The 19,855-nt window shown below is 38.5% G+C and overlaps 2 protein-coding genes across 6 annotated transcripts in view; one reads left to right on the top strand and one right to left on the bottom strand.

Annotated features, from left to right (window-relative positions):
* The window catches only part of LOC108319142 (peptidyl-prolyl cis-trans isomerase CYP59), a 38,944-nt gene that overhangs the window by 5,531 nt on the left and 13,558 nt on the right, over positions 1 to 19,855 (bottom strand). For 4 of the 5 annotated variants that reach the window (XR_001831242.2, XM_017550173.2, XM_017550174.2 and 1 more), the window contains 6 exons: positions 15,541 to 15,632; positions 15,332 to 15,431; positions 3,895 to 4,017; positions 3,741 to 3,818; positions 3,561 to 3,607; positions 3,409 to 3,464 (listed from right to left, as the gene is read on the bottom strand). Coding sequence is in view for 4 of the 5 variants with exons in the window: in XM_017550173.2 (XP_017405662.1) it covers positions 3,409 to 3,464; positions 3,561 to 3,607; positions 3,741 to 3,818; positions 3,895 to 4,017; positions 15,332 to 15,431; positions 15,541 to 15,632 (496 nt within the window). In the remaining variant the exon portion in view is untranslated. The remainder of the gene's footprint in view (positions 1 to 3,408; positions 3,465 to 3,560; positions 3,608 to 3,740; positions 3,819 to 3,894; positions 4,018 to 15,331; positions 15,432 to 15,540; positions 15,633 to 19,855) is intronic. The other variant, XM_052877266.1, reaches the window with a different exon arrangement.
* Positions 9,033 to 10,441, top strand: LOC128196444 (uncharacterized). The gene is made up of 2 exons (XM_052877267.1): positions 9,033 to 9,802; positions 10,039 to 10,441. The coding sequence occupies exons 1-2, from the start codon at positions 9,274 to 9,276 to the stop codon at positions 10,074 to 10,076; spliced, it is 567 nt and encodes a 188-aa protein (XP_052733227.1). The 5' UTR covers positions 9,033 to 9,273; the 3' UTR covers positions 10,077 to 10,441.

Here is a 19,855-nt window from a genome sequence, read left to right as displayed (position 1 = left end):
AAAACAGGTTGACGTAAATTTTATAACTGATCCTAAGATGCAATAGAAAAGGAAAAAATAGCTAAACTATTTTTTATATCAAGTTCAGGATGAAGGAACTGGAATTAGCAATCTGAAGATAATTTCTCAAATAAGAAAGGAAAAATAAATAATTTTTTGAAAAATTTATAAAAGAAATTCATTAAGACAAGGATAGTGTTAAGATATTTACCCTATTTATCATCATTATATTTGTCAAGGGTTACCCTATTTATCATGTATTCTTCTATCAATTTATTCTTATAAATAAAAGATTATGAGAGAGATCAATCAAGCCCTCAATAATTATTTTACCCAAGAATGTGAAAGAAACACTTTATCATTTTTAATGGCGACAAGCTATGATTGAGAAAGGTAGGCTCTTGACCACAGTAATACTTGGGAGCTGGTGCCCCTTCCCTCGGGTAAAAAGGCGGTTGGTTGCCGATGGATGTATGTAGTTAAAGTCGGCCCTGAAGGTGAAATTGATCGGCTCAAAGCCCGACTTGTTGCAAAAGGTTACACTCATGTTTAAGGTCTTGATTATTGTGACACTTTCTCTCCTGTAGCCAAAATGACTATTATTCGCCTCTTCTTTGCCATGGCAGTCATTCGTCATTGGCCACTTCATCAATTGGATATAAAGAATGTCATCCTACATGGTGATCTTGAGGAAGAAGTTTACATGGAGCAACCTCCTACGTTTGTTGCTCAGGAAGAGTCTAGTATGGCATGCATGGCCAGATGGTGAATTATTCTCCGATCTAGAGAGGTATCGGAGGTTGGTTGGAAAATTGATTTATCTCACTATTACAAGGTCAAATCTATCCTTTGCAGTTGGAGTGGTTAGTTAGTTCATGCAGGCTCCATGTGTTGACCATTGGAATGCTCTCATTCACATTATAGGGTATGTCAAAAAGGCTCCTGGGCAACGATTGTTATATGAAGATAAAGGAAGCATTCAGGTCTCTAGGTATTGTGATGCAGATTAGATAGGTTCGCCTATTGATAGACAGTCTACTACAGGATATTGTGTTTTTTTGGGAGGAAACATTATTTCATAGAAAAGTAAGAAACAGAATATAGTAGTTCGATCAACCGCCGAAACTGAGTATAGGGCAATGGCATCACTAACATGTGAACTTATATGGGTGAAACAATTCCTTCAAGAGCTTAACTTTTGTGACATCCATACTATGAAGATGTATTGCGACAATCAAATTGCTCTCTACATTGCATCAAATCCAATGTTTCACGAGAGGACTAAACATATAGAAATTGATTGTCATTTTGTTCGTGAAAAGTTATTGACTAAAGAAATATGTACTGAGTTTGTTGGGTCAAACGATCAACTCGCAGATGTGTTGACCAAGTCATTAAGGGGTCCTCGGATTGATTTTATTTGTTCCAAGCTTGGTATCAATTTATTCTTATAAATTGAAGATTATGAGTGGGATCAATCAAGCCCTAAGAAATATTTTACAGTTTCAATCTCGATTGATAGAAATACAAAGAGAATGGAAGGTATGGAACAATAAAAGAGTATAACACAGAAACATAACAGTTGAAAGAAGAAAAAGAAATGTATATTAATTGTGTACAATGTACAATCACTAATTGCCCTTTTAAAGAGTAAACATTAAAAAATGGAAATAATAGAAAACATGAAAACAATATTCCCAGGATTTCCAAAAATACAAACAATATCTCATTATATGCATCAATTTAAAAAATATCAATGACATCCAAAGATAAGTATTCCAGGATATCCTAAAGATATATCACGCACAGATTACAACAGAGAAAGGAAGAAAATTAGTAGAGCAAAGCTGGTCAATGCAGCAACATATATATTGAGGAATAACATTAGAACGGCTATGTACTTCAACCAAATAGAAGCCAAATTGGTGAGTGCATGATCAACAAGAAGAAAAAGGCCAGGACACTTCTAGAACCATCGTAAGGATCATGACAAGAAACAAGACCTCTTTACTTAAATAAAATAAAATAATTCTTTGTTTTCTTTCTTTGATATTTCACAGATTCAGTTTTTTGGAGATGTTTCTTTTCCTTTGATCGTAATTTCATTTCTTAATTATAATTGTAGTTTAGTACTTGTTGATGGGCTTCAATAAAAGCCCAAGAGGATATGAATTTTCGAACAAATGGACAGTACACATGAGAGGAATGTTCAAGAAGACCAAGCAATGGAGCAAACCAAGCCTTGGATGTGTGACAAGGCAAGGAAAACATGGGAAACATGACCTTGGTGAGCCACTTTAGGATTGTTCTAGAATCCTTTTTTGAATTTTGAAAAGTGAAGCCAAATGTCCAAGAACTATGCCTATATAAAGCACTATGTAGCTTTGCTTCACAGTTTTGAATGAATTTGTTTTCTTTGTGAAATTTGTGAGTTGTTCTACTGAGGAAGAAATTTGCTTACTCTGTTTCATCTTGAAGGTTTTAGGAATTCAAGCGATGATTCCTTCTATATCATATTTTAAGCCTAACAGAAGTGCCATGTTCTTCACTTCTTACCTTTCTCCATCTTTTACTCTTCACTTTTCCCATTCTCAGCACATGATGGTTAGCATGTTCTTATATTGTTACTATGTTCATGTGTTCTTATGTTTTTTGAATCCATGGCTTAAACTTATACATGAGTTTATATCGTGGAACATAAGAAAAAAGGAGATCGATTATGTTGGTTGCGATCTTACAATGAAATCAAACTAATTTATTAGGAAGTGAGTTTAAGCCTAACCACCTTATAAAGGGAGAATTTCCTTCCCTTAAACTTACATATTGTATATTGACCTTATCATTAATCGATGTAAGATCTCCAACGGCCTTCCATTGCCAATTAGATTTGATGGATTGTGATGATCCACTTATATGGAAGATCACCCTTCTATTATTTTTGGAGGATTCAAAGTCAAGTATTGTGCTATGGAACAATTTTAAAAACATGTGAAACACTCCAACCAAATGCACCACACAAACAAAGTGTTGGACAAATCTATCAGATTTCATATGTACATGAGTGCTTGTGCTTGCATTCTTATATACATACCACTAAACACAACAACGAAAAAGACCAAAAGGAAAAATTTACAAACACAAGGAAACTTTGATTTGGGAACAGAAAACTTATTTGTAGTACACATGTTAAGCATATCTTCCTTTTATTGCCTTTTGTTATTCCTAGATGGAAATGCTACACTAAAGATATCCTGAATAAAAAAGGTGGTAGACACAAATCGACTCAAAGAATTACATAGGAAAGAACCAGGCAACTGCTGTAGAAATTGGAAAGAAAATGAGGAAGAACTACTTTAACACAATTAAAAAGCACAAATTTTACACAAATGACAAAGTGTACATACTGACCTATGAAAGCGTAGCATAAACTGTCACCAGTTTTGTGATCACGGATGATTTCTGCCCTACAATTTAAAATATCAAGTAAGAACAATATATACAAAATGATATCACTATTAGTAAATGTCATGACAGGTAAACTGCCTAATATTAATACTCACGATGATACAGTTCCAAAGCGAGAAAATATAGTATTCAAGTCCTCATCCTAAAATTTAAAAGAAAAAATATTAATAGTCAAGTACTGATTTTGACCTCAGTATAAATTGGGGGATGGTAGGGGGAGGGGAGAAGAGAATATGATAACTACATACGTAACACTACAGAAAGGGATTACTCACCTCAGTAACTGGGTTCAATTTACAGACAAACAATACATTTTCAGGAGGTTTAATCTCAGCATCAGGAATATCCCCAATCTAAAATAACAAAAAAAAGAAACTTTACAAGGGATCACATTCACAAATGAAGTACCAAACTATTTAGTATACTTACACTCTCAAGTACAACTGCCCTAGAATGTGCTTCCTTTGATCTGATAACCTCCTCAAGTTCTGCTGGATTTAATTGTTCATCCATGGGCACCCAATCATCTTCAAGTCGTACTTCATCATCAACCTAGTAAAATTTCATTAAGTCATGCCTTAGATGTTTGAACATGTATGCTATTGAATTTTTCATTATTATAATGCTTGAATTGATTTGTAATCACAAGAATCCAATCATCCATATGTAGTCAAACAGTTACAGCCAGAAACTCTTTTACACTGAATGCTGAACAAATATACCATCGCATAACAAGTAAAATCCAATATAATCATCAATCTATAGCTATAGAGTGACAGCTAGAGACAAATTAATAATCCATTCATCATGTAATCAATTCTTTATTAATTGTTATAACTTGAAAAAAGTGGGAAACAAATCTCATTCTTCATCTCACCTCATAATAGGGGAGGAAACAAGGTTGTCAAACTCAAGAGTTTACGTAAACTTGTGAGAGCCTTCAGAGTTTACTTTGACATGAATCTTTTTTTTATATGAATAACATCCTAATTCAAATAAGTCCTTAGAATTATATAACATAAATTCAAATGTGAAGTGTCTATGTGTAATCCTCTAATGACATTATCATCTCCATCATCATCTTCATCCAACTCTTCCCATGCATGATGAGCGTTATGCATCCTCATTGGCATCAAAAGCTATGTTATTGTTAGATATATTATTTTTATCTTTTATCTTTATTAGTTAGTTTGTTATTATTTCTTATTTGTATTTTGGGCTTAGTCAATATTTGTTCTATTATAAATAGAGGACCCTATGTGCATATTGAACACAAGGGAATTTTCACTATATTCAACTTGGCATCAGAGCGGGGCCCGCTTTGGTTTTTGTCTCACATTTGTCAGGTGTTGTTGTCCGCCACCGCCCGCCGCCGGCCGTCTATCACTGTCTGCCATCCTTCGGTCGTCCACTATCGCCGACCACCTTCGTCAGTCGTCCACCACCGCTACCGTTCGCCGTCGTCGATCGTCCACCACCGGCCATCATCACAGTTTTGTTCGTCTAAACCCTTAGGGTTTTCTTGTTCCTCACTGGTGCAATTCGTCTTCTTCGAAGATGGCGTCTAGCAATACTCTTTATTCTTCGAAAGTCCATCCATTACCTCCAAGAAGCTAAATGGAAAAAATTATCTATCATGGTATGCTGCTGGTGAAATGTGGTTTCTTGGCCAAGGACATTATGAACACCTTGAGCGAGATGGAAGCCATGTGCCTGGAGAAAAAGCTTATCAGTGGAAACAAGCAGATTTCCAGTTGTGTGCCCTATTATGGCAATCAGTGGAACCCAAACTTCTTATATCTGTAAGGGATTTCAAAACTTGTCACTCCTTTTGGAAGAAAGCTCAAAGCATCTATTCCCACGATATTCAACGTCTCTATGATGCTACAAACAAGCTCAAAACTGATTTACCTCACTATTACAAGGCCACATCTAACCTTTGTAGTTGGAGTGGTTAGTCAGTTCATGCAGGCTCCTTGTGTTTTGACCATTGGAATGCTCTCATTCGCATTCTATGGTATATCAAAAAGGCTACTTGGGCAAGGATTGTTATATGAAGATAAAGGAAGCATTCAGGTCTCTAGGTATTGTGATGCAAATTGGGCAGGTTCACCTATTGATAGATGGTCTACTACATCATATTGTGTTTTTCTGGGAGGAAACATTATTTCATGGAAAAGTAAGAAACAAAATGTAGTAGCTCGATGAACAGCTGAAGCCAAGTATAGGGCAATGGCGTCACTCACATGTGAACTTATATGGGTGAAACAATTCCTTCAAGAGCTTAACTTCTGTGACATCCATACTGTTGAAATGTAATATGTTTTAGATATAGACTCCTTAGGAGTCTTCTATGTTTTTCCTTTGTTTTCACTGTTCCTACTTTCACTGTTGATTATGTTTGTATAAGTATCATTAGTGATGTATTAGGAAAGAAGAAATAATAGAGGTTTTGTTTTAATCTCTTTCTCTCTAAATCTTCAATAAGCTCAATTGGAGAAATTATTTATCATGGTCTTCTGCTGTGGAATTGTGGTTTCTTGGTCAAGGACACCATGATCATCTTGAACAAGACATTTCTATGATTCAAGACGACGAAAAATCCCAATGGCAAAAATTGGATTTTCAGTTATGTGCAATTTTGTGGCAGTCAGTTGAGCAAGAAGTTCTAGATATATTAAGACCCTATAAGACTTGTTCATCCTTTTGGAAAAGGGCACAAGACATATTTGCTAATGATGTACAACGTCTGTTTGATGCAACTCAAAGAGCAGCATCTCTAAAGCAAGTCAATCATGACATGGTTTCTCATATAGCAAAGGCTAGGGCTGCTGTAGAAGAATTAAAGAACTTCTTTATAGCTGATTTGTTAGATGTTAAGGTTTTATTTTCTATTAGTTGGGCTTAGCCCATTCTGTATTAAGGGCATTGGCCCTTATGTTTCACTATAAATAAAATTACCCTTAGTGTATTCAAAACACAAGGGGATATTTTCTCCTAATCCTCTCCATTTCTCACATGGTATCTAGAGCATAGGATTAGGTCCAGCCAACTCTAGTTTCCGGCACAACTCATCGCCGCCGCCGCCACTGTGGCCGCCGCTGTCGCCGCCATGCCGCCGCCACCGCCGCCGGAGTTCCAGAATTGACCGACGACCACATCATCGGCATCGTCTTGCCCGGGCGACCACCGTGGTACAAATATCGCATCCAACGGACCAGTCACGCGCCTCCACGCGCCGCCGCCAGAATCGCCGGAGCCGCCGCTTCCCACCGCGCGTGACGGCGCGTCGCCGGAGAGTTCCGTCGCCGATCTGGACCGCCGTGATCGCCTCCTCGTCCTCTTTCTGGATCTGTGATCGTTGCGTCAATCGGAGCACTTTGGATTTTTAGGGTTTCTCCTTCTCCATTCTCCATGGCATCTTCCTCTTCTACGAACACTTATGTTGGTGGCTCTTCTTCTGATCCTTCAATATACACCAATTATGTGAATGTACACTTGTCTATTGACAAGTTAGATGGCACAAATCATGCAACATGGGCGTCTGACATCAAACTTTGGTTGAAGAGTCAAGGGTACTTAGATCACCTTACTCAAGATGTGACTACTGCTACAACGGATGACACTTCCCGCTGGATGAAAATTGATGCTCAGCTATGCATTGTCATAAAATCCACCATTCACTCCTCGTTGAAACAAATGTTTCGATCATATGAAACATGTTCAGAAGTTTGGGCACAGGCGAAGTTGTTGTACACAAATGACACTCAACGCCTGTATGGTGTTTGTCAGGACCTATTAACTGTTATTGGTCCACGCAATCATGGTCCCATGGCCGAATATTTGGGTAAAATTCATACCCTTCTTCATGATTTTAATGATATATTACCTCCTGCTCCCACTCCTGCTGAAGAACTGGAACAACGATCAAAGTTCTTCATGTTGTTGGCTTTATACGGACTCTCTGATGATATCTCTCATGTCCGTGATCAGATTTTGGGTTCTCCTGTCATACCCAACTTTACTTCTACTTGTTCAGCTCTTCTGCGTATACCGAGCAAACCAGTCACTGAGACATCTCCTCATATTGATGACTCCTCAGTTATGGCTATCCAACGTAATGATCGAAGTCGGCCTCGCAGACAAAATAAAGGACGTGTTACAAAATGTGACCACTGTGGCAAGTTAGGCCACAAAATTGATCAATGTTATGCACTTCATGGACGACCTCCTCGACCTGTAGCAATGGCCAATTCTGAACCATCTGGAGACCCTCCTACTTCATCTAATACCGTAGAAAAACCTGCAATCTTTAACGAATTTCTCAGATGGTATGAGGATCGTCAGCACTCTAGTTCCACTACATCTGCATCTGTTGCACGTACAGGTACACCTTTTGTTGGTCTGACTCACTTTCACTCCCCCTTATACTGTTCTTAGTTACCACAGATTGTCACCATCTTTTTATACATGTCTCTCATCCATTTCTTCTGTGTCCATTCCCCACTCTGTGGGTGACGCCTTAACTCATCCTGGCTGGCGTCAAGCTATGCTGGATGAATTAAGTGCTTTACAGAAAAGTGGAACTTGGGAGCTTGTCCAATTACCATCTGGAAAGTCTGTTGTTGGTTGCAGGTGGGTGTATGCTATCAAGGTTGGTCCTGATGGCACTATTGATCGTCTCAAAGCTCGATTGGTTGCCAAAGGTTACACACAGATTTTTGGTTTGGATTATGGTGATACCTTTTCTCCAGTGGCAAAAATGACCTCTGTTCGCCTATTCATTGCCATGGCCGCTCTTCGCCAATGGCCTCTTCACCAACTTGATGTCAAAAATGCTTTCCTTAATGGTGATTTGCATGAAGAAATTTATATGGAGCAACCGCCTGGCTTTGTTGCTCAGGGGGAGTCATCTGGATTGGTATGTCGTCTTCGCAAATCCTTATATGGCCTAAAACAATCTCCTCGGGCCTGGTTTGGTAAATTTAGCTGTGTTGTTCAACAATTTGGTATGTCTCGCAGTGAAGCGGTCATTCAGTGTTCTATCGCCACTCAAATGCTGGATGTATCTACTTAATAGTGTATGTCGATGATATTGTTCTCACAGGAAGTGACTATCTTGGCATCTCTAAGATGAAACAACACCTTTGCCATCATTTTCAAACCAAAGATCTTGGCAAACTCCGGTATTTTTTGGGTATTGAAGTAGCACAATCCAACACCGGTATTGTCATATCTCAGAGGAAGTATGCGTTAGACATCTTGGAGGAAACAGGGTTAATGAACTCTAAATCTGTTGAGACACCTATGGATCCTAACATCAAACTCCTACCAAATCAGGGGGAGCCTTTCTCAGATCCTGAACGGTACAGAAGACTAGTTGGCAAATTAAACTATCTTACTGTTACATGTCCTGACATTTCCTTCGCAGTTAGCGTTGTGAGTCAATTCCTAAACTCCCCATGTGAAGACCATTGGGATGCGGTTGTTCGCATACTGAAGTATATTAAAGGATCACCTGGAAAAGGTTTGCTATATGGTCCTAACCTAGAATTGATTATCTTTGTAACAAGCTTGGAACATATGATTTATATACTCCAGCTTGAGGGGGAGTGTTAGATGTTAAGGTTTTATTTTCTATTAGTTGGGCTTAGCCCATTCTGTATTAAGGGCATTGGCCCTTATGTTTCACTATAAATAAAACTACCCTTAGTGTATTCAAAACACAAGGGGATATTTTCTCCTAATCCTCTCCATTTCTCACATGATTCATTAGAAGGGATCAATAAAAAGCTTGACAAGTTTTACATGGTCCTAATTCTAAGAAGTTTACACTCAGATTATGATCATGTACGTGATCAGATTTTAGCTGGTGATCAAATCCCATCAATGGATGGCTTAGTTACTCGACTTCTTCGAGTACCTACATCAGTGAAAAATGAGAATCCAATTGAGGTTATTGAAACATCAGCCATGACAATACCCCAAGGAAGAGGAGTGCCACAAGGGAGAGGAGGAGGCAGAAGCAACCGAGGACGTGGTGGTCGTAGTATACGTCCTCAATGCACATATTGTAACAAAATAGGTCATACTCGGGACAAATGTTATATTTTACATGGATATCCAGACAAAGTTGCTCATGTTTCTAAAGTTGGTGATCTAGAATCCAGAATTTCAAATGAAGAATATGAAGAATTTCTCAGATACAAGTCTGGAAAATCATTTAATCCTGGTCAATTTTCTGCCATGACCAGTGTGCCTACAACCAACCTATCTAAATCTGTGGAAGGTCATAATCCATGGATTCTTGACTCCGGTGCCTCTGACCATATCTCTGGTAACATTTCTTCATTTTCTTCTATGTCTTCTCCAAAAATTCACCATCTTATTACTGTTGCCGATGGATCGAAAGTGACATCTCAAGGAATTGGCAAAGTTTCCTTATCTCCTTCACTAAATTTAAATTCAGTTTTATATGTTCCCCATTGTCCATACAATTTAATCTCCTTAAGTCAGTTGACTCGTTCCTTAAATTGTTCCATAACCTTTACTGCTAATTCCTTTGTTATACAGGAACATGGGACAGGTCGTCTGATTGGAGAAGGACATGAGTCTCAAGGACTTTATTTCTTAAAATCTTGTTCTTCAGTTTCCTGCTTTACTTCTTCATCCCCAAAACTTTTGCATGATCGTTTAGGCCATCCAAGTTTGCTCAAGTTGAAGATGATGGTTCCAAGTCTCAGAAATATTCAAGTCTTAGATTGTGAGTCTTGTCAATTAGGAAAACATGTTAGATCTTCCTATCCTAAAAGATCTGAGACACATTGTAATTCTCCTTTTTCAATTATTCACTCAGACATTTGGGGACCTAGTCGTGTTACGTCATTTGGTTTTAATTATTTTGTAACTTTCATTGATGAATTCTCTCGGTGTACTTGGGTTTATTTAATGAAAGAGAGATCTGAACTTTTGTCTATTTTTAAGTCTTTTCTTAATGAAATTAAGAACCAATTTGGGAAGACAATTAAAATTCTTCGAAGTGATAATGCTAAGGAATATTTCTCTGCAGCATTTTCTTCTCTCTTATCTTCCCAAGGAATTTTACACCAGTCAACCTGTCCTCATACTCCACAACAAAATGGCATTGCAGAGAGAAAGAATAGACATCTCATTGAAACTGCACGTTCCTTGACGTTGAATACTAATGTTCCTGTACATCATTGGGGCGATGCAGTCCTTACTGCCTGTTTTCTTATCAATAGGATGCCTTCTTCCTCTCTTAACAATAAAATTCCTCACTCTGTCATTTTTCCCAATGACACTTTGTATCATGTTTCCCCACGAGTATTTGGGTGTACGTGTTTTGTTCATAATGTTTCTCCAGGTCTTGATAAACTCTCAGCAAAAGCTATCAAGTGTGTTTTCTTAGGATACTCTCGTCTTCAGAAAGGGTATAAATGTTATTCTCCCTCCACCGGGAGATATTATATGTCAGCAGATGTCACATTCTTTGAGGATAAACCATTTTTTCCTTCCTCCATGGAGGATCGTTCTTATGTTCAACAAATGTTTCCTTTGCCAACATGTGATCCTTTAGTTATGCCTGATTCTATACCTCAAACTCAAAATCCAAATGACATTGTTCCTCCACCTCTTATCACATATCAGCGTCGGACACAATCTTCAACTCCAAACACTGAAGATCCTCGAGACTCAGTTCCTCCTCCATCAGATCATCATACCATGGATCCTTCATCCTCTTCACCTTCTACTGATTCAGATGATAACTGGCCCATTGCCCTTCGGAAAGGTATTCGGTCTACTCGTAATCCATATCCTATTTATAATTTTGTGAGTTATCATCAATTGTCTCCTTCATATTTCTCTTTTGTTTCCTCATTATCTTCCACTAAAGTTCCTAATAATGTTCATGAGGCACTTGGTCATTCTGGTTGGCGACAAGCCATGGTTGATGAAATGATGGCACTTGAACACAATAACACTTGGGATCTTGTCCCTCTTCCTCCTGATAAGAAGGTTGTTGGTTGTAGATGGATATATACTATTAAAGTTGGTCCTACTGGTAAAATTGATCGTCTTAAAGCTCGGCTAGTAGCTAAGGGCTATACTCAAGTTTATGGCCTTGACTATAGTGATACTTTCTCTCCTGTGGCTAAAACCAGTACAGTTCGTATTTTGCTTGCTATGGCTGCTATTCGTCAATGGCCTCTTTATCAGTTAGACATTAAAAATGCCTTTCTTCATGGTGATCTGGAAGAGGAAATATACATGGAGCAACCTCCTGGATTTATTGCTCTGGGGGAGTCTGGCTTGGTTTGTAAGTTACGTCGTTCTCTCTATGGCTTGAAGCAATCACCTCGAGCTTGGTTTGGTAAATTTAGTCAGGTAGTGCAAAGGTTTGGATTGAAACGATGTGAGGCAGATCATTCAGTGTTTTATGGTCACTCTTCTCCTGACAAATGTGTTTATCTCATGGTGTATGTTGATGATATTGTTATTACAGGAAATGACATATCCAGAATTACTCAGTTAAAGAATCATCTGTTCAACCACTTTCAAACTAAAGATCTGGGTCGTCTAAAATATTTTCTTGGTATTGAAGTGGCACAGTCAAAAGATGGTGTCATCATTTCACAAAGGAAATATGCTCTTGACATTTTAGAAGAAACAGGTCTAACAAATTGCAAGCCCATTGATAGTCCTATGGATCCAAATCAAAAGTTAATGAGAGATCAGGGTGAACTCTTCTCAGACCCAGAGAGATATAGAAGGCTAGTTGGAAAACTCATCTATCTCACCATAACAAGACCCGGCCTTTCTTATTCAGTTGGAATTGTGAGTCAATTTATGCAAAATCCACATGTTGATCATTGGAATGCAGTGCTTCGCATTCTCAGATACATAAAAGGAAGCCCAGGACAGGGACTATTGTATGAGAACAAGGGAAACACTCGAATCGAAGGATATTGTGATGCAGATTGGGCTGGTAGTCCAATTGATCGAAGATCGACTACAGGATATTGTGTTTTACTCGGTGGGAACCTTGTATCTTGGAAAAGTAAGAAACAAAATGTTGTTGCCCGATCTAGTGCTGAAGCTGAATACCGATCTATGGCTCTAACTACATGCGAACTTGTGTGGATTAGACAACTTCTTCAAGAATTAAAATTTTGTGAAAATGAGCAAATGAAACTGTACTGTGACAATCAAGCAGCTCTTCACATTTCTTCCAATTTTGTGTTTCATGAGAGAACGAAACACATAGAAATTGACTGTCATTTTATTAGGGAGAAGTTATTATCCAAGGAACTAGTTACTGAATTTGTCAATTCTAATGAACAACTTGGAGACATTCTGACCAAATCTCTAAGGGGGCCTAGAATTCAATTCATATGTTCCAAGCTTGGTGCATATGATTTATATGCTCCAGCTTGAGGGGGAGTGTTGAAATGTAATATGTTTTAGATATAGACTCCTTAGGAGTCTTCTATGTTTTTCCTTTGTTTTCACTGTTCCTACTTTCACTGTTGATTATGTTTGTATAAGTATCATTAGTGATGTATTAGGAAAGAAGAAATAATAGAGGTTTTGTTTTAATCTCTTTCTCTCTAAATCTTCAAGTCATACTATGAAGATGTATTGTGATAATCAGCTGCTCTCCAAATTGCATCAAATCCAGTGTTTCACGAAAGAACTAAACATATAGAAATTGATTGTCATTTTGTTCGTGAAAAGTTGTTGACTAAAGAAATATGTACTAAGTTTGTTGGGTCAAAGAATCAACTCGCAGATGTGTTGACCAAGTCATTAAGAGGGGATTGAGTTTATTTGTTCAAAGCTTGGTACATATAATTTGTATGCTCCAGCTTGAGGGGAAGTGTTAGATATGTTATCTTTATCTTTTATCTTTATTAGTTAGTTTGTTATTATTTCTTATTTGTATTTTGAGCTTAGTCCATATTTGTTCTATTATAAATAGAGAACTCTGTGTGTATATTGAACACAAGGGAGTTTTCACTATATTCAACTGTTATCAAGATCATCTAAAGCTGGATATGTTGTTGCTCCATCTAAGTGAACATTTTCATTATCATTTCAAATGAGCTAAATTACGCTTCCATCCCAAAGAACTACAAGTCAAGCTTAGAATTCAAATGGCAAATCTTTTCAACTCAGGAGTTCCATCCTCAAACATATCGCACCATTCCACAATTTTAATGCTTTCCTGCACTTACAATCTTTGAGCAATAATTACATTTCACTTTTCTACCATTACCATTGATATCTATCCCATCTTTCCATCAAATATCACGCATGTTCCATGGGGCATGTTCCATGGGGCACTTTTACTTCTACTTCAGATATCAGAAAGTGCGCACTATGAGTGCAACGAAAACAAGGACTGCGATCGAAACAATGAGCTAGGTGACAACGAACGAGGCGGCGATGAGGGACAATGTCAACGGCAAACGCGAGGGTGAGACACAGTGAAGCGATGTGATGCAATTGCAAGAGAGGGCTTGTGCGACAAAAGAGTTCTAAGAACAAAGACAAAGCTTAATCTTGAACCCTAATCTGGTTAGTTTTCTTCAAAAATGGCCCTCCATACAAAGTTGTTTTGCATTTAAAACTTTTTCTCGTCGAACTTGCCAAATCGAAACCAAACTAGCGAGTTCAACCGATTCCACATCCAACCCCACGATTCTACTCCAAAAACCGAGTTTGCTTTCAAGTTAACTAGGAAGTACTGAGTGAACACGTAAACTAGTCTGAGTTAATGAGTTAAGTCGCGAGTTTGATAACCATGGGAGGAAGAGATATTCTCCAAAACCAAAAAAAATAAAGCACTTATATTAAAGAAATATATCAATGCAAAATAAGCTAATTAACTCTTCTATTCTGTTAGGGAAACAAAACAACACATTGAAAAACAATGAAAAAAACAGTAAAAAAACCTTGCTTAAGAAAAGCAACCACACCATACATAGCACAGAAGGATAAATGTCATTCCAAGTATTCTATTGATCATATAACCTCTAAAATCTGCATTTTTTAATTTTAATAAGGCAGTATTTCAATGAAGCATCACAAGGGGCAAAGATTCATGTTATCACGTATTGAATTGGCTTGAAATATGGCCTATACACTCCTCAAGGCTTAAGCAATCCTCCTCCATTATGTTAGCTTTGGGGATTTAGGCTTGGACCTTTTCCACTGTATGACAAAAATGTGCATTTGATATCTGCCCCGCCATTCTTTTAATAAAATCAAATTTCAGTTTAAGTATGAGCATTACTCAAACTTCCATCCCAAAAGGCTCTTCCGTGAGGGGCATGTCATAAATATAAATATATCCACACATCTTCACTTAAGAACTTAACCTTTTGTGATAGTTGGTTCATGACAAACCATGCACTATGCAGGCTTGTCGTAGGGCCACCTATAAATGTCAACTTGTAAACTTCACATTTCAATACTCTAGATTTAAGCATGGCGGGTGGGTATTTAGATGGCTCATGCAATCTTCCAGCCTTGAGATAGGCCCAGTGCATTTCCAATAATTCAAAACAGAGATACCTCTTGTTGTAATATTTCTATAAGTGAATTAAAGCAAAATAAAGATACACATTAAAGTTGTCTGTCCCAAGTACCAAATGAATTTTCCCAATTTTAGGTTGAGAAAAATAAGGTGAATGAAATAGCTTCATTTTTTGAATCAATTGGACACATTTCCATGATAAATAGTTTTATATTATAAAGGACAATTGCAATGCTAATAAATAACCAATGGCATAATCTTCTGCATTTTCAATTAATGCAATACAGTGTGGCAATCAATCATTACCTCATCTTTAGGTTTTCCTTCTGGAGAAGCTTCAGGAATGAACTCCGATAGTTCAGAAGGATCGTCGTAAGGATCCACTAGGATGTATGTGTGCTTGATTCTATTCAAGTAATTCAAGAAGATGAATACATTTTCTTCATCTCAAAATTACAAATAAGAAATATTTGTTTTCAATTCATATTTTTTAGTGGAGAAGAATGAGCATAAACCTTATATTTTTAAGTGGTCTTCCTTTGTCGTCCACGTAAGCCTCATTTATTTTAGTTAAAATCTCAAATCCTTCAGCTACCTCACCAAAGACCTGTAACAATGAACAAATCGCAGGAAAAACAAAAGGGTAACTTCTATGGTATAAAAGTTAAATGTAAGCTATCCAACCTACAATTTGGTCCACTACAGCCACAACACTAAATTACCACACTACAGCAGCCCTGTAAAGAGCAAAGGGCCTTTGCACTGCTAAACTGTTATAGCAACACTATAGGGCTCTAGTAAACCCTCATTAAAATAAAACCTCCCAAATTCATCTTTGTAATGACAATGATAGGATATAATGTGATAGGTTATAATAGGTAATGGATGCGAGACAGAGGAAACAGTTTAGGAATTAGTTGTTAGTTGGTTAGTTGGTTGGGTGGCCTTTATCAGAAGGCAGGGAGCTCTTGTGTCAAGACACTTTTGGATAATCTTGTAGACTGAGCTTTGGCTCTTTGTGAAGGGGAAACTGTTAGGTTCCTTCCTTTACCCAAGGACCGTAACAGGTGAACATCTTCTCACACACTCAACAAAAAGAAACAATTGTATCAATATGAACTTTATTAATTTTGTAAAGTAAGAAAGAACATAATAACAAGCAAGTATTTCCCCAAGGAAGCATCCCTTCCTCCACTGGAAACGATCCAATCTCTACCCAAAGGTAAGAAAATTCTCTGATACCCCTCTCCCCCTATTCGGTTTATTATTTATACCTTCTCTCTCTTCTAACGAGCTCACTCCATCACCGTCAACAGATCGCTTGGGTCATGCGGCCTCACCAGATTTCGTAGTCCTTCCTGCAACCCAGCGAAAAAATATCCCAATAATTGCTCCTCATTCACTCCTACTGCCTGCGCCACCAAACATTTGAACTCCTAGATGTACGCTTCGACGCTTGTCGTCTGTCACACGGCGGCCAATTTCTCAAAAATAGTGCCTCGGCTCAGTCCGCTGAACCTCCGTGTCAGCGCCTCTGTAGACAGCTTCCCCGTTGGGTGTTTGGTTTTCTTTCTCCAGAAGCGGAACTAGTAGCTCGCGCCTCCCTCCATACATATATAAACCAACTTCATCTTCTCCTTCTCCGCACGAAGAACTTTTCAGCCTTTGCGATCCAACCCGTGGGGTCAGTACCTTCAAAAGTTGGTAGCTCAACACGCTTCCTCCAACTGCGTTGTACTTCGCTTCGGTCATCTTCCGATTCCTCCTCCGAACTCTCCGATAATCGTTGTACTCGATCACCATTGATGGAATTACGACTCCCTTCAGAGCTCCGATCTCGGTTCCTGGAGCGTCGCCCGAAAGCTCGTCGGAACTCAAGAGTCATCGCTCGCATCCCACCTTCAATTCCTCCATGGTCGACTATATCACCACCATTCGTCCCTCTATCCTTCCTTCTAGTGCGTTTAGTTTCCCCTCCATTCTCCTTCGCTGTCGATCCTCCTCGCTCGTTCTTCTTCCCTCCGAAACAGATCCGACAGGTCGGACCAAATCTGTTAGGTTCCTTTACTCAGGGACCATAACAAGTGAACATCTTCTCACACAATCAACAAAAAGAAACAATTGTATCAATATGAACTTTATTAATTCTGTAAAAGTAAGAAAGAACAAAATAACAAGCAAGTATTTCCCCAAGGAAGTCTCCCTTCCTCCATTGGAAACAATCCAGTCTCTACCCAAAGGTAAGAAAATTCTCTGATACCCCTCTCCCCCTATTCGGTTTATTATTTATACCTTCTCTCTCTTCTAACAAACTATAACATACTACCCTCCTCACGTGTCTAACTTACTCTCTTTTTATTCTTCCTTACGTAAACTTTAATGGTCTAACAGAAACCCTTGGAGAAGAGAGTGTTCTCCTATTCTTTGTGTTCTATACAATCTATACAATAAAGAATATTACTCTTTTATCTCTTTTCAATTCTAGCTTCCTATCAATTGGTCTGACCTGCCAGATCAAAGGTTGTGGATCAAGAAGTGATCAAGAAAGGATGGAAGCATGGAAGGAAGAGACAATGCCTTGGAGAGGAGGACCAGCAAACAAAAAATGAGCAGGGCAAAACCGAAAATAAACATGGCAGAATGGAGAAGAAATATGCAACAAATGCAACAAGAAATTAGGATTCTCAAAAAGGGCTCCAAAAGAAGTGAGAAACCTGTCATGAAACGAAAGAAAGAGGGAAAAATAGGTAGGTATGTTGTGAAAGATAGTCTACTAGACCATCAAGAAAGCCAAGAAAAGAGAAACGAATATCAGTGAAGAGGAGAATGTTGTTACCATTACAATAGGGAGTAGAGTGTCAGAAGCTACTGTTTTGAGTGTTGATGGTTTAGAATAAATTAGAGGGCAAAATAGGAGAGAAGAAAATATATGTGAAAAGGAAGGTAATGACGAAAACTGTGATGGAGACATTGGTGTGGCTGCTGTTGATAAAGTTGCATAAGTCGTTGCTACTGTAAGGGTGGATAACGTGACTGTTAAGAAGTGGACTTTAAACCTAACTCAACCCCGCAAAATCGGCTTGTAAGGTGCGGGTTGCACCCATTTATATTCTATAAATTGGCCTTATCTCTGGTCGATGTGGGACTTCCAACACACTCCCCTCACATCGAGGTACATACATCTCGAGCGTGAGACTAAACATGAATGGGTGGTCCGATAGTGGTCGGACAAGAAATGGAACAACATGCCCAACAAAAATCGCTAGGATAGGCTCTAACCCTAACTCTGATACCATGTTAAGAAGTGGACTTTACGTCTAACTCAACCACACAAAACCAGCTTGTAAGCTAAGGTTTAACACACTTATATACTATAAATTGGCCTTATCTCTAATCGATGTGGGACTTCCAACATAGTGACAAATGTTGGTAGTGAAAATACATCAGGTGAAGACCATGATGGGAATGTTGTGACTCTTGCTTGTAAAATTGCAAAAGGTGTTGTTTTTATTGGAGATAGAGTGGTAGGGTGTGGTGTGTATGTCACAATAGTGAAGGTGGAAGAATTGTTGAGGCCTAGGGTTAAAACAATGGTGTCAGGGAGCAACCCAGTTGAGTCTGTTTACAGAGCCAGAGAGGAAAGAAGAGAGGAACTTCTGCAAGAGATCAAGAAAGCAAAGAAATACTCAAGTGGAGGAGAAAATTCAATCAATTGGGGGCAAAAAGGAGAAGAGGATGCCATTTACAATAAAGATGCTAGGAAGGGTGAGGGAAAAAACTAGTTTTTCCATGGGAGAAAAGAGAAGAGTTGACCACTTATAAAGGGACTGACACCCAAGGTCAAACAACAGGTGCAAGAAATGCTTCTGAAGTTCAGAACACCAAATGATCAACAAAAGTACACCCAAACAGCAAAGAAAATGTAGTCCAAGAGTTCAAGACCTGGCATAAAAAATCCAAGAACCTTTCTTGGAAAAATCTGGTAACAACTCTACTAAAGATAGTTAAAGGGAACAGGAGAAGCATGCTATGTGAGAGTTGGGCAGCAGTAACACAGATGGGGAGTGCGGAAATTTTACATTAGAGTTTGCAAGTAGATGGAGGTAACCCCATGTATCATTCAAATCTGGTTGGATCTTCATTTAATTATCCTAGAATTGGATTTAGTAATGATACCTGGTTGAAGAGAGATTTTTGCTTTCAGCCACTCTAGTTATACTGTCAAATCTAGTTTTGTTGGAAATAAGGGAGTAGCGGCTGCCGAAAGTGTTGTTGCTACAAGAGCCGATGAAGTCAAAGATGTGATTTTGAGGATTTCACAAAATTGGGCTAAAAGAATCCAGGAAGAGTGGAAGTCATTGGAGGAGGATCTCTCATATTGACCAGCACCCAAGCCTCTAAATTTAAAATTGCAAACAGTAGCAAGTGGGTTCCCTTCATATGATAACACGATGAAGATGACCTATGATATCAAGTTTCACTGTTCCAACCTTGAGGACAAGGTTGTTTTGAAGTGGGGTGTAATGATAGAATATAATGTGATAGATTATAATGGGTAATGGGTGCAGGACCGAGGAAACTGTTAGATGTTAAGATGTGTGTTTCTGTTATTTGGGCTTAGTCTATTCTGTATTAAGGGCATTGGCCCATATCTTATAATATAAATAAACTACCCTATGTGTATGCTAAACACACAAGGGATATTTTCTCCCAATCTTCTCTATTTCTCATATGGTATCTAGAGCACAGGAATAGTTCCAGTCAACTCCACGGTCTCCAGCACCCATCACTGCCGTTGTCGTCGCAGTCGCCGCCGCTGCCGTCGCCGCA

The sequence above is a fragment of the Vigna angularis genome, chromosome 5 (assembly GCF_016808095.1).
Source record: "Vigna angularis cultivar LongXiaoDou No.4 chromosome 5, ASM1680809v1, whole genome shotgun sequence".
NCBI classification, from domain to species: Eukaryota; Viridiplantae; Streptophyta; class Magnoliopsida; order Fabales; family Fabaceae; genus Vigna; species Vigna angularis.
This window is presented reverse-complemented; position numbering and strand designations above follow the sequence as displayed.

Excerpts from the sequence above, each read along its gene's own strand:
- LOC128196444 (XM_052877267.1), top strand. The coding sequence starts at position 9,274 with ATGGTCCTAATTCTAAGAAGTTTACACTCAGATTATGATCATGTACGT. Across the intron at positions 9,803-10,038 it reads TGCCTCTGACCATATCTCTG|GAACATGGGACAGGTCGTCT; the intron begins GTAACATTTCTT and ends TTTGTTATACAG.